General features: G+C 41.7%; 1 protein-coding gene and 1 long non-coding RNA gene across 2 annotated transcripts in view; one reads left to right on the top strand and one right to left on the bottom strand.

The window, feature by feature from the left end:
* Nucleotides 1-13,882, top strand: part of thsd7aa (thrombospondin, type I, domain containing 7Aa) — a 180,485-nt gene that overhangs the window by 106,576 nt on the left and 60,027 nt on the right. The window contains exon 7 of the mRNA XM_007249379.4: nt 11,257-11,451. Within this exon, the coding sequence (XP_007249441.3) occupies nt 11,257-11,451 (195 nt within the window). The remainder of the gene's footprint in view (nt 1-11,256; nt 11,452-13,882) is intronic.
* Nucleotides 4,883-10,958, bottom strand: LOC125799235 (uncharacterized). Its single transcript, XR_007438067.1, has 3 exons — nt 10,308-10,958; nt 5,491-5,667; nt 4,883-5,056 (listed from the first exon to the last, which is right to left on the bottom strand). It is a non-coding gene; the product is annotated as an uncharacterized LOC125799235 (long non-coding RNA).

Genomic DNA, 13,882 nt, shown 5'->3' on the forward strand with positions numbered 1-13,882 from the left:
TGCTGGTGCTCTTGCTTGGCGTGAAGCTGATACGCACTCTTTTGATGAGAAAGGTGCTACGAAGAATGTTTTAAGTGACATAACAGAACAATCAGTTTTGGTTCTTTTGGTTCAGTTTTTCTTAATGTGTCCCATTTTCTACCCAATTTGGAAGTCCATTTACCCCACCTACTCATTTTGTCTCCCTCTCACCATTATTAATGCTTGTTAATTCTTTTTGAACTGCTCCTAATGTAGCATCACTGGGTAGTCGGCACACTTGGAGGAAAGCACAGTGCCTCAGATCCCAGCTAACAGACGGCTGTACCCTCCTAGCATCACAATAAGAATGATAATAGTGCTAATAGTGATATTAATCTTTCCACCCTGAGAGAGCAAGGCCAGTTGTATTATCTTGGACTCTGGCAACGATGCCAAGCAGCATGTTCTGAGTAAAAGAGCTTTTACGTTAAAAGGTTATTTTAGCTGAATTAAAAGTGGTACCTTTATGGCATCACTTAAATTACCCTTTGTAGCACCTTTAATTTTTAGACGTTTTTTTCCACTTTTCCACCTTTTTTTTTTTTAATGTGCTCCTCATATTCAATATGTTCGGTCAAATGTAAAAGTTAATTTGGAGCCCAGGAGTGGTCTGGGGTTTGCTTCAGATAAACTGGCCTTGCCTGCTGAAGGTTTGAAAGCTATCTGCTCCTGCTGCAGTGTGTGGGTTCGTGTGTTTGTACATTTTGAAACATGACTGCTTCCACTTGTATAGCATTACCTCCCCTTTTCATCAAGATATCCTAAGAAAACCCACTTTGATATGACTGGAGTGAGGTTACTGTCACAAGCTTTGTGGAGTGAGTGTGTGCACTGACAGCATCATGTTACTAGTCTTTCACTGGCCTGCATTGGTAAAATTCTTCTCTTATTAGAATGGTTGCATGTTAAGAGAAGCTCTTGCACTGTACATGTCATGCATACCTAAAAAATGATTCTTGATGCTTGAGGGGTTTTTTTTAACCAAGGAAAGTAAAATAAAAAAAGTAAATGGCCAAAGTCTTTTGTGTGAATGCAACCAGTTATAATAAGCCCCTCCCCAAACATGCCCAGAATCGGTCCTTATTTCTTTATGCATTTTTATGAACAATTGCACTATGATTTTTGAATATTTGGTGCGTAGAACTGTTTGATTGATCATAGTGTCAGCTGTTTGAATTTTCTGAATGGCAGCAGATTTCTTTTGTCATCTGTCCAAAGACTCTTTTGTCTCGTCCTCAGTGAAAAACTGTCCCAAGAAACAGCCCTTAAGAAACTCATCAATGCCAAACAAGCAGTATAATGATTTTTGTCAGCCATGGAAGACTTCCACTTGGATGTGTATCCATGTCTGCGTTGTGAGGTGGACTTCGTCCCTCCCCCCAGTTCTCTGTGGCCCCCGTTCCCCACGAGCCGTCCCTCCCTTCTGGCCTTTTATTGATCCCTGTTGTCTGCTGCTGATGAGAATGGATCTGTTGTGTCCCACAGGGTCGTGGTGTATCATCTGACTCAGTGGCTTTTCTGTCAGTTTGGCCTTTTTTGTGATCTGGGCTAACCAATGTGGGGTGGGATGTCACCAATCAATACAGGGCCACTCGCTGAACCTCAGAGGGGCTATTGCCTAAAATAAAGTCCTTGATGTGACCTCAGTGTGGTACAGATCACAGTGGGTTTTTACCACCAGATGTATTATTTTTCAGTTCTTAAACAAAGGTGTCCAGCCTCAGCTCTGGCTGTAGCCAGGTGCAGTAGAGGCATGTTAGAGCAGAATATTCAGCAGGTCATGGACTTCCAAGCTTCCCATATGCTTGTATGGGAAAATTGAATAACCAGAAATAAAAGTCTCAGTCCACCCCAATGTACCTGAGCATAATAGTCCCATTTCTTCTTTTAAAGGTGAAAGAAGTCAGTATTTCCATAAAACCAATACCAGTTTCCATAAAATGATCCACGGTTAGAGGGTTTCTTCTTTTTTAATGTTGCCTGCAATCCCATTCAGCTAATTGAGGCATTGTAGCTTCTATCTTCTTCTTTTTTGCAATGTAATCTTCATGCTACTAAGCTAAATTAATTCTTTTGGTCTCTGTATTCATAAATACTCAGTTCATAAATACCAAGAAATTGTTTTAAATACAGCTTTTAGCATATCTGAGCATAATGCTAAATTATAATCATATCTGAGCATAATGCTAAATTTCATAAAACAAAAAAAAAACTAAATGAACAGCATAGCTCTAGAATGTTTTTTTTTTCTTTTTTAGATTACTGATGTTTTAGCCGCTCTACAAACCTAATATATTCAACCTGACCAAGCTAGACAAGCTGGTAGACCAGCATCATCACGCTGGTGACTAGCATGACCAAGAATGACCAGCAAAATATGTAATTATTTAAATCTTCTATATTTTTCTTCTATATTTTATGTCACAATTGTGTTTAAAGAGAAAATCTCTACATTTTTGTAAATCAAAATTAAATTTTTTTTCTGCAAAGTTGGGTCTGTTCCTGCTATTTCTGATGTTTGGAATCCAGTGGACACTTTTTTATTTTTTATTTTAAGCACATAAAGCCAATCTGTATGGCACTTTACCAAGGCCAAACTATCCAGCCTGCTACTGTTACTTAATAATAAAAAAAAAGAATAACAGTACATTATTTTTTTAACAAGTGATATAGTCAATGCCAGAGTGGTTACTCTTACTTAAAAAATAACAACCCAAATCTACTTTAGTTTTATAGTTTGTAATTTGTCTGTATTTTTGTCTGTCTGACATTTTGAAAAAAAAAATGTCTGGTGCCTGAAAGGGTTAAGCAGCTTTCTTACCAGCGCAGGGCATGTTTTTGCCTGGATGACCAGCTTTCCAACCACCTTAAATGGTTTGGGCTTTTTGGGTTTCTGAGCACTTCATGTCACTGGGTGATGGGTTTTACCCCCCTTATATAGCCTACCCACTAAAACCAGTCTATTAGCACTGATGAAGATTTTATTAGCTGGGTGAAATGGACCATATCCAGGGCAGCCCCTTTCCTCCTGTTCTGTCCCAGGATGGAGTAAAGTCCTGTTATTACACTAAAGCTCTCAGCACTGGCTCAGTGTGAGACAAAGGCATGATGGGCACTTAGCTTGTCTTGAAAAGGCATTCGGCTTGTCTTGGGTGTGCATGGATTCATTCATGTTTTCAAACAGCGCTGGATCGGAGGCTCTGCAGCGCGCACGTCTGCCACATCCAATTGGCATAAATTCAAGTTGAAGGATGAAGTAATGTAGAATTAATGTCTGCTAGAAGCCTGTGAACTGCGGCTGAACCTGCAGCCTGTACTTTTGGAGCTTTCCACTGTATTAAGCTACATGTTAAGGGACTATATGCTAGAAATATAGTATGCATGTAAAGGGGATACTGCATTTTTAATACATATCGAAGTAGGTCTACATTTAGATCTAGTAAATATTCTTTACATCCAGTGAATACATACAGTTCTGGAAAAAAATAAGAGACCATTTATTTATGTTTTTCCTTGATTTTACCTAATTGAAAGCCTCTAGAATCTAATCAGGAGGAAGATGGATGATCACAAGCCATCAAACCAAGCTAAACTGCTTGAATTTTTGCACCAGGAGTGGCATAAAGTTATCCAAAAGCAGTGTGTAAGACTGGTGCAGGAGAACATGCCAAAATGCATGAAAACTGTGTCATGAACTTGTTTTTTTTTGCATTGTTTGAAGTCCGAAAGCTTTGCCTCTTTTTTGTTATTTCAGCCATTTCTTATTTTCTGCAAATAAATGCTCTAAATGATAATATTTGTATTTGGAATTTGGGAGAAATCTTGTCTGTAGTTTATAGAATAAAATCACAATGTTAATTTTACTCAAAAATATGCCTATATATAGCAAAGTCAGAGAAACTGATTCAGAAATTGAAGTGGTCTCTTAATTTTGAGTTGTATAAAGTTGCAGTGATTGCTCAATAATAAATCCAGATAAAGAACATACTCTTTGAGTTGTTCTTCCATTGTAAGTTGCTTATTAATGTGTGCAATTATAAGTACGTTTTTCAAACCAGATGATAAGTGTAGTAAAGATGGTAAAAAAGAAGTTCAAAAGCTCTTCATTTTGTGTTACAGTAAGTACTATCTAATGATGTGGCCAGAATCGCAGATCATCATAAAAAATTAATCAGTACAGCAATGATGGTTTGTCATTATTAGAAATGCATTCATTATTATAGCACAGTTTGTTCTGATCCTGCAATGTGACTGGTTGAGAGGCGTTCTATGAGTGCCATTATCAGCTGGTAATGCACTGTTACCGAAGCTCTTCATGTATTACTGTATCCACAAAATACAGATAACCTAGCAACGATGCAGCGCTTACCAGCCAAACAACGCAGCTACAAACAGAGCAGTGGCGGAACTATTTTAACTCGCTCACTCACTCGAGTGTTTATAACCAAATAGATTGTATTTAATGCAAAATCTTTTAATAAACAGCGATAATGGAACTGTGGTATAATTGCAAGAATACACTAGTGGTTTGTGCTATAACATGTAATATTGGCGCTGCTGTGCCGATATTGCACGTTATAGCACTCTCTTGTGTATAAGAGTATACTATTAAGTATACTATTAAGTATACTATTCTTAGTATTTTAGTGCTTCTTTATGCAGCCTTAGTGATTTAAATTGGTAAATACAGTATGTAGTACAGTATGATATAATATTAATAAAATATTGATACTTCTGGACGGTTTTCAAGCGTTCCCTTGAGGCTAATATATACTCATATTATATTTACATGCATAAATAAACATCTCCATATTAAATATTGTAACAGTCTGTGATGAGGTAAGAAGTCTCCCTCATCACCAAAGCTGTTGCCAGAGTTTTAATATTCTGTAAAGACAATTGTTTTAACAAACACAGGGAGATACTTACCTGAGAAGGGGGTTCCAAAGGACTGGCAGCCATTACAGTTCCTCTTCTTGTACTAGCCAGAAGGGCCCATGGCAGTGCAGGAGAGAGGGGAGCTGGAGTGAAGAACCTGAAAAAGAAAAAGACTAAGTTAATTAAAAGGAATACTTACCGGTAGATGTTGTGATGAAATGGCCATTTTAAACCTGTGTGAGAATATGTGCACATTGTAGAAAATGTTAATGTTTGTATGCATTTAATTAGGATGTTTTAACCCACCTGCTGAGATTTGGTTTAGCCCGGGGCGGGGCTTCCAGTATTTAAAGGGGCAGTAAGTTAGAGTGGGGGAGCCTTTTTTTTCTCATTGTGTAACTGACTGCTGAAGAGTTAGTAAGCTCAGTGAAGTACTGTCCTGAAGCCTAGGCACAGTATTTATTTGTAGGACTGCTGTTCAATGCTAATTTGCATTATAGTCCTTTAATTTGCATTGTATTTTTTAATTCTTTATTTTCCTTTTTTCTTTAATTACACTTTTTTTGAATAAATTCTGCACTTTGAACTTACCTGGAGGTATCCTTTGATCTTGGTGTGGTGGATTCCGATCTCCTACCTTGGCGCTTTCCACACGTAAATCCCTAAGTTCCCCTGGCTTCACACACCTTCCAGTGGAGAACTTTTACAGATGGTGGCAGTGGTGTAGAAACGTGAAGGCACGGCAGCACAGACATCCCATCAAACAAGCTACAACAGAAACAAGAGGACGTCAGCAGATGCCAACACTGAAGAACCAGTCACAAGACCAAAGTGCAAGATGCCTCCTAAAAAAAGTTCAGCTTTGCAAAGTGCCCACCAAGATGAGCTGCGTGAACCTGTTGATGAAGACCATATGCAAGAATCGGCTGCCAATGCTGATGTAAGCATGGAGCAGTTATGCACCATGTTTCGGGACTTTGTTCGTGTGCAGCACGAAAAAGACGAACAGTTGCAACGTGATGCAGCCAAGCAGGAACAGAGATGGCGCTCACTGCAACATCAGTTTGGTTTGCTGCAAGAAGAGATGAAGTGGAGCCAGAGAGAAAGAAGACAAGACGTGAGTGAAAGAGAAGGCACAACAAGCCTCACAAGAACGCAGATCCTGAGAAGCCGAAATGAGACACCAAGATTGGGTCAAGAACCACCTGTGCCGGCCCAAGCAGCAGTGGCAGCCCAAGCAGCAGTACCAGCCCAAGCACTACCAACGCCAAGAATGCCAACGCTTAAAGAAACAGATGACGTTGAGCACTTTCTCACCATGTTTGAGCGGCTGGCTCAAGCAGCACAATGGCCGAGGGAGATATGGGCATTTCACTTGGTCCCGCTGTTAGAAGGCAGAGCAAGGGCAGCATATGTGGCCATGGACGGAGAAGACGCCTGTGAGTATGATAAGGTCAAAGAGGCCATACTGAAGAAGTATGAAATAAACAAAGAAACTTACAGACAGCGATTCCGGAGCAACACAGTGCGACAAGATGAAACCCCAAGAGAGCTCTTCACCAGACTGAAAGGTCTCTATATGAAGTGGATGACGCCGGAAGAGAAGTCAAAGGAGGACATTGGAAATGCCATTGTGCTCGAGCAGTACCTGAGGATGCTGAAACCAGAGCTGAGGAGCTGGATAACAGAGCGCAGTCCAACATCGGCAGACCGGGCTGTGGAGATGGCGGAGTCGTTTGTTGCTGCTAGACAAGCTGAGGGTGAATTCCGGTTCGGGAACTACTACGAGCAACGTCGTCAGACTTTTCCCAGTAAGTTTGGGGGTGGAGCTGGTAGTGGTCCTAAGCTGCAGTATACCAAAGTAGCCACACAGGGTAACTGGCGTGATGGCAAAAACAGTGATAAAGTCACAGTAAACAGTAGGCGTCTGGCTGAAGGATCGTTAAGGTGCTTTAACTGTGACCAGGTTGGCCACAAAGCAAATGTATGCCCCAAGCTTGAGAGTAGCCACAACAGATTATGTTACGTTCCTAAAAAAGACACATGTAGTGAACAACTTGAAATCAATTCCGACAGCGTAGTACCTGTAAAAATAGGTGGGAAAAAATTCAAAGCCTTAATAGATACAGGTGCTAGCCAAACTATGATTTCCACAAGATGTTTACTAGACACAGTGCCAAACTACGCCGGAAAAATACTGGTAAAATGTATACACGGCGATGAGCAGGTTTACCCAACAGCTGAGGTCAGCATAGAAATCAGGGGGCAGGCTTATATCCTAAGAGTAGGGGTTATGCAGAGCTCACCGTATGCTGTAATTCTAGGTAGAGACATACCAATTTTGGTGGACCTCCTAGCGGAGCAACAAAATAGAGCAGATGTGCTGGTAGCAACTAGGCTACAAACTAAACAAGGAAAAGCTCAGGAAGAAGCAAAATCTTTGCTTAAAGAAATGCCATGTAGTGAAGTGGTAAGGACCAAGAAAACTAAACAACAAAAAAGACAGGACAAAGTAAAAGGCACAGTACTGGTCGAAAATCTAGAATGTCCAATTACCGGAACCGAAATTTTACCCAGCAATATAGCACAACTTCAGGGCCAGGACGAGTCACTTAAACCCCTGTTTGCAAAATGTACAAACAATAGTACAACAGGTAAAACTGACAGTGGTCTTCTTGTAAAAGAAAACATTCTTTACAGGGTAAAAGGTGATTATGAACAACTAGTGGTCCCAAAAACTCTGAGGCAGCAAGTAATTAAATTGGCACATTCAGAACCATGGGCAGGTCATTTAGGACATGCAAAAACCCTAAGCCGAATTGCGCGCAGGTTTTACTGGCCTAGTCAACATCAGGATGTAGCAGAGTATTGCAAAACGTGCCCCGAATGTCAACTAACATCACCATCAAAAAAGTCTGACAGAGTACCCATGATTAACCTACCCATAGTAGAAACACCTTTCTCACGTATAGCTATGGATATAGTTGGGCCGTTACCCAGAAGTCGAGCGGGTAACCGCTATATTTTGGTCATCTGCGACTATGCCACCCGCTATCCTGAAACATTCCCCCTGAGGAAGGTCAAAACACGGCAGTTAGTTAATGCACTAATTCAACTAATCTCCAGGGTAGGAGTACCTAGGGAAATTCTGACCGATCAGGGCACCAATTTTACTTCCAAGCAGTTTAAGGAAGTGTTTGCACTACTAGGCATAAAGGGCATAAGGACCACACCATATCACCCCCAAACAGATGGTCTCGTTGAACGCTTCAACAAGACACTGAAAGGCATGCTGAAGAAGTTTGTGGCAGACACAGGGGCTGACTGGGATACATGGCTCCCATATCTTCTCTTCGCATACCGTGAAGTGCCACAAGCATCCACTGGGTTTTCCCCTTTCCAGTTGCTTTATGGGAGAGAAGTGAGAGGCCCACTTGATGTCCTGAAAGAAGCATGGGAGGGTGACAACACTGACCAGAAACTGAACTGCTTGTCTTACGTCCTAAAGATGAGGGAGAGAATGGCGTCATTGACGGAGATGGTTCGCGTGAACATGGAAAAGGCCCAGCAAAGACAAAAGACGGGGTACGACAGAGCAGCAAAGAACAGAGAACTGGTACCAGGAGAAAAAGCTCTTGTTCTGTTGCCCACGTCAGAATCAAGTCTTCTGGCCAAGTGGCAAGGGCCTTATGAGGTTCTGCGGCGAATTGGCCAGACGTCATATGAGCTGCTTCTCCCTGACAAGAAGAAGAAGAAACAGGTGTTTCACATCAACATGCTCAGGCAGTGGAGAGAGCCCAAGGGGGTTGTCACTGAGCAGATGTGGATAAGAGCTGTTGAGGATGAGGAAGAAACCAAAGAGCAGTACTTCCCAATGAAAGGTGGGAGCACTTCACCACTGGACTTGTCACACCTCAAGCCGAAGCAACGTCAGGAACTGGAACAAGTCATCCCTTCAGGTCTCTTCAGAGAAGAGCCAGGCAGGACCGACATCATGCAGCACAACATCCGTCTGCTGAAAGAAGACCCCATCAGACAGACGAACTGCAGGGTGCCAGCACGCCTGATTCCAGACCTAAAGAAGGAAGTGAAGACAATGCTGGAGCTGGGTGTGATCGAGCCATCAAGGAGCGAATGGTGTAGTCCTGTGGTGTTGGTCCCAAAAAAGGACGGTGGTCTTCGATTCTGCATAGACTTTACCAAGGTGAATGCTGTGTCGGCTTTTGACCCTTACCCTATGCCAAGAGCTGATGAACTGATAGAGAGGCTGGGTAGGGCAAAGTATCTGACAACTCTTGACTTGTGCAAGGGCTATTGGCAAGTCCCATTGGCACAGCAGCAAAAGAACTGACGGCATTTCGCACACCCAGTGGGCTGTACCACTTTTCTGTCATGCCTTTTGGTCTGCACGGAGCAGCAGCAACCTTCCAGCGGCTGATGGATGAGGTTCTCAAAGACACAGACAACTTTGCAGCTGCATACATCGATGATGTTGTCGTCTTCAGTGCGACCTGGGCTGAGCATGTACAGCATGTGGGAGCGGTGCTGCGAAAGATTGCAGATGCTGGATTGACGGCCAACCCTGCCAAATGTCATCTTGCACAGGGTGAAGTTTCATACCTGGGTTACATCCTAGGGGGTGGAGTCATTCGTCCTCAAGTGAGCAAGATTGAAGCAGTCAAAGCATGTCCTGCACCGAACACTAAAAGGAGGGTGAGGTCTTTCCTGGGTCTGATTGGATGGTACCGCCGGTTCATACCAAACTTCTCCAGTAGGGCAGCAGTGCTAACTGACCTGGTGAAGAAAGACAAGCCTCAAAGGGTGAAGTGGACAGAGGAATGCGAGACAGCTTTTCAAGATCTGAAATCTTGTTTGTGCCGCGAACCGATTCTGTGCAGTCCGGATTTTGAGAAGCCCTTCCTGGTGCAGACAGATGCGTCCGGTAGTGGACTGGGTGCAGTACTACTTCAAGGGGAGGAAGAGGACATGAAGCCGGTCCTCTACATCAGTAGGAAGCTGTTCCCCAGGGAAATTAATTATTCCACTGTCGAAAAGGAAGCATTAGCAGTGAAGTGGGCACTGGACTCGCTGCGATATTACTTAATGGGTGCTGACTTCACGCTAGAGACTGACCACAGAGCACTGCAGTGGATGCAGAAGATGAAAGACAGCAATGCAAGGATTACGCGGTGGTATTTATCCTTGCAATCTTTCAAGTTCCGTGTGAGGTACCGCAAAGGGAACCAAAACGTGACAGCTGATTTCCTCTCTCGTCGCTCAGAAGAGTGACGATCTTAAGGGGGGGGGTGTGTGATGAGGTAAGAAGTCTCCCTCATCACCAAAGCTGTTGCCAGAGTTTTAATATTCTGTAAAGACAATTGTTTTAACAAACACAGGGAGATACTTACCTGAGAAGGGGGTTCCAAAGGACTGGCAGCCATTACAGTTCCTCTTCTTGTACTAGCCAGAAGGGCCCATGGCAGTGCAGGAGAGAGGGGAGCTGGAGTGAAGAACCTGAAAAAGAAAAAGACTAAGTTAATTAAAAGGAATACTTACCGGTAGATGTTGTGATGAAATGGCCATTTTAAACCTGTGTGAGAATATGTGCACATTGTAGAAAATGTTAATGTTTGTATGCATTTAATTAGGATGTTTTAACCCACCTGCTGAGATTTGGTTTAGCCCGGGGCGGGGCTTCCAGTATTTAAAGGGGCAGTAAGTTAGAGTGGGGGAGCCTTTTTTTTCTCATTGTGTAACTGACTGCTGAAGAGTTAGTAAGCTCAGTGAAGTACTGTCCTGAAGCCTAGGCACAGTATTTATTTGTAGGACTGCTGTTCAATGCTAATTTGCATTATAGTCCTTTAATTTGCATTGTATTTTTTAATTCTTTATTTTCCTTTTTTCTTTAATTACACTTTTTTTGAATAAATTCTGCACTTTGAACTTACCTGGAGGTATCCTTTGATCTTGGTGTGGTGGATTCCGATCTCCTACCTTGGCGCTTTCCACACGTAAATCCCTAAGTTCCCCTGGCTTCACACACCTTCCAGTGGAGAACTTTTACACAGTCACTGGCCACATACTTCTATTCTTTCTTTATATAGGCAATTATGTTAAACAATGCATCCGCTAGAGGGTAGTTCAGTCAGAACAACAAACATGGAGACTTTGCAGGAGGTAGTGATCATCTATCTACTGCAGAAAGATTGTAAACAGCTACAAACAGTGTAGATACCATCATGAACCAGTTTCTGCTGATAATCAACATTTCTTTTAAAGCTATCAGGTCCTACATAAAGCGTTGTAACTCCTTTTGTGGCATATACTGATAACCTGCTTCGTGCTTGCTTTGCTCAGGTGAATATGTGGACACACAGCTGTGTCGGGATGCTATCCTGCCCATGCCTGTGCTGTGTGAGGTGCCTTGCCCGAAGGACTGTGTGCTGAGCCCTTGGACGGCCTGGTCCCTCTGCTCTCACACCTGCTCAGGGAAGAACACGGAGGGCAAGCAGACCAGAGCGCGCTCCATACTGGCCTACAACGCAGGAGAAGGTGGGTGTTTTTGTATTTGTCCCTGCAGACATGTACCTCTTTGTCTTTGGTTTAACCTTTAGAAGTCAGAAACTTTTGTTTGTTATGTATAATAACCTATTTTTACGTTGTCACAATATTGAACTATCAGTGATTTCTTTAAACTATTAGTTTTTTATGCTGCAGAGTGCACAGCATCTTTAATAATACATTAAATAAAGTACTCTGCTGGGATTGTTCAATCGTGTTTCAGCTCAAGTTTCAGTTATCTAACCAATATTTTAAGATTATGATTTCAATTCAATTCAATTATATTTCTATAGCGCTTTGTACAACAAAAGTTGTCATAAAGCATCTTTACAGAGAGAAACAGGTCTACGCCTCTTATGAGTAGCACCACAGAGATGCCAATTATTGTGGTGACAAAGTGGCAAGTGGCAAAAACTCCCTTTAAAAGAAGAAACCTTGGATTCTAGGGATTCTAGACTCAGTCAGAGGAACCCACCCCACTCGGGTTGACCCACTCAGTACAGTACAAATAACAAACAACAAACAAATAGCAGAACAAAAACAGTACAGAGAATTAATGTGAACTATAGCTAATGTAGTCCATTTTCATTATAACATTTAGATTGTTACAATAACCAATTCAACAAAAGCCCCAGAACACATTACTACCACCCCCATGCTTAACAGTTAGTACAGAGTTCTTGAGGCTGATGTTTGATGGTCTTCAAACATCTTTTGTCTCTTGTGAGACAGGTTGACATGCATTAAAAGCAAGTGTGATATTGGGCAGAGAACGAGTATAGAGCCCATTTACATTCTTTACTTGTAATATTAAATATGAATTAGGTGATGTTTTATAAATTGTTATATAATAGCAATAAACAGATAAAATTCCAGTGCATTCAGACCACATTAAATGATCAAAGGTACACAGTGGACCTAATACAGCAGTAGGAATCACTACCTGGTTTCTATAAAATCACCTACTCCAGCTTTAGCTTAACATGCTTCTGGTGTTGATACATACCAGTAACTGACTTCTATTGGTTACCATGTTGAATTCCTATTCTTGTGATTCTCTCTCTTAATGTAACATCTCCTGCATTCTTTCACAGCGACTGCAAAAGTTGTAGCTTGGCTAACAGTGATGCAGGGTAAGGATGTGTATGCAGAGTAGGAGCTATGCTGTTACAGTGAAAAGTGCTCTCTCTAATTACAACTTTCTTAGCATAAACAGTAACAGTAGCATCGTGTGTAGACGCAGTACCAGCAGTAGCTTTTCAGCCATTCTCTTTTAATTATCTTGGAAAGGTGTAAAATATAATACATTAATGTACATAAAAAGGCCACTTTTTCTCTTTTCTGAAGGTCTTTCTCAGGTTCCAAAGGTTCCTGCACTCTTCGGTACAGTCACAATCTTCTCTTCTACAGAAAGCTGTACCCCAGCTGTAGCAGAACTGCTGATGTAGAACTGTAGCTGTGCCTTTGTTTCAGTGAGCTTGAGTAGATCTGTGAATATATCTTGCAGTGCTGCTACCATCCCCCCGCTCTGCTGCTTCTGCACAATCCCGTGCTTAGAGACATGGAAACCCAGAGGTAATGAGCATCTCGGAGTGTTAAGTGATTCAAACCTCAGGTGGGCCAGGCTAGAGGGACGAGTGTGTGATTTGTAATGGAGCGATGGTGAAGCGAGTGCCTCTAGGTGAAAGCTCCGTCCCTGCTGCCACTCACTCATCGGCTGGGATTCCATTTCCACAAATATCAAATTTTACAGAGTAAGACTTGCACTGAGGTCTGAAAGCAAATCAACTCCACTTCATTTTAGTACCGCAAGCCATCAGTCTAATGGTCCCTCAAGTGTCTCCACTACTCCATGTGTTCAGCTGCAAACTTTATAGCAGAAAACCTGCTTGATTGTAGACAGTGACACTGATGTTTCAGTAACTTCCAATTCATGGAATGACTGTGCCTCCTTCATGGAACCATGGAAATATGCCTACATCATCAGAAAAAGGTTCATTCAGAAAGCACTTAAAGAAAGCCCATTAATCCATGGATCTTTATAGCCATGATTAGGCATGTCACTTATCACTTATTAGGACTTATCATGCAATAAATGGACATAAAGACTGCAACTAATGATTATTTTGGTAGTCAACTAATCTGGTGATTATTTTTTCAATCAGTCGATTAGTCATCGATTATTTCTGCCATGTCCTTCATCTCTAAAAACAATAGAAACAACTGAAATTGAGATTTAAAAGCCATTTAAATGGGTTTTGCTTAAACATGGGAAGTGCTGATATTTAGTGACTAGCCTCTTAAACTCCAAGCCTAATTTTAACAATTTCCGCCTGAAATTACATACTCAAATTCGAAGGCTTTTCACTCTAATATTAAATAATTCAGATATTTAATTTAATTTAATAATGAATTAATATTA

The sequence above is a fragment of the Astyanax mexicanus genome, chromosome 3, assembly GCF_023375975.1.
Source record: "Astyanax mexicanus isolate ESR-SI-001 chromosome 3, AstMex3_surface, whole genome shotgun sequence".
NCBI lineage: Eukaryota > Metazoa > Chordata > Actinopteri > Characiformes > Acestrorhamphidae > Astyanax > Astyanax mexicanus.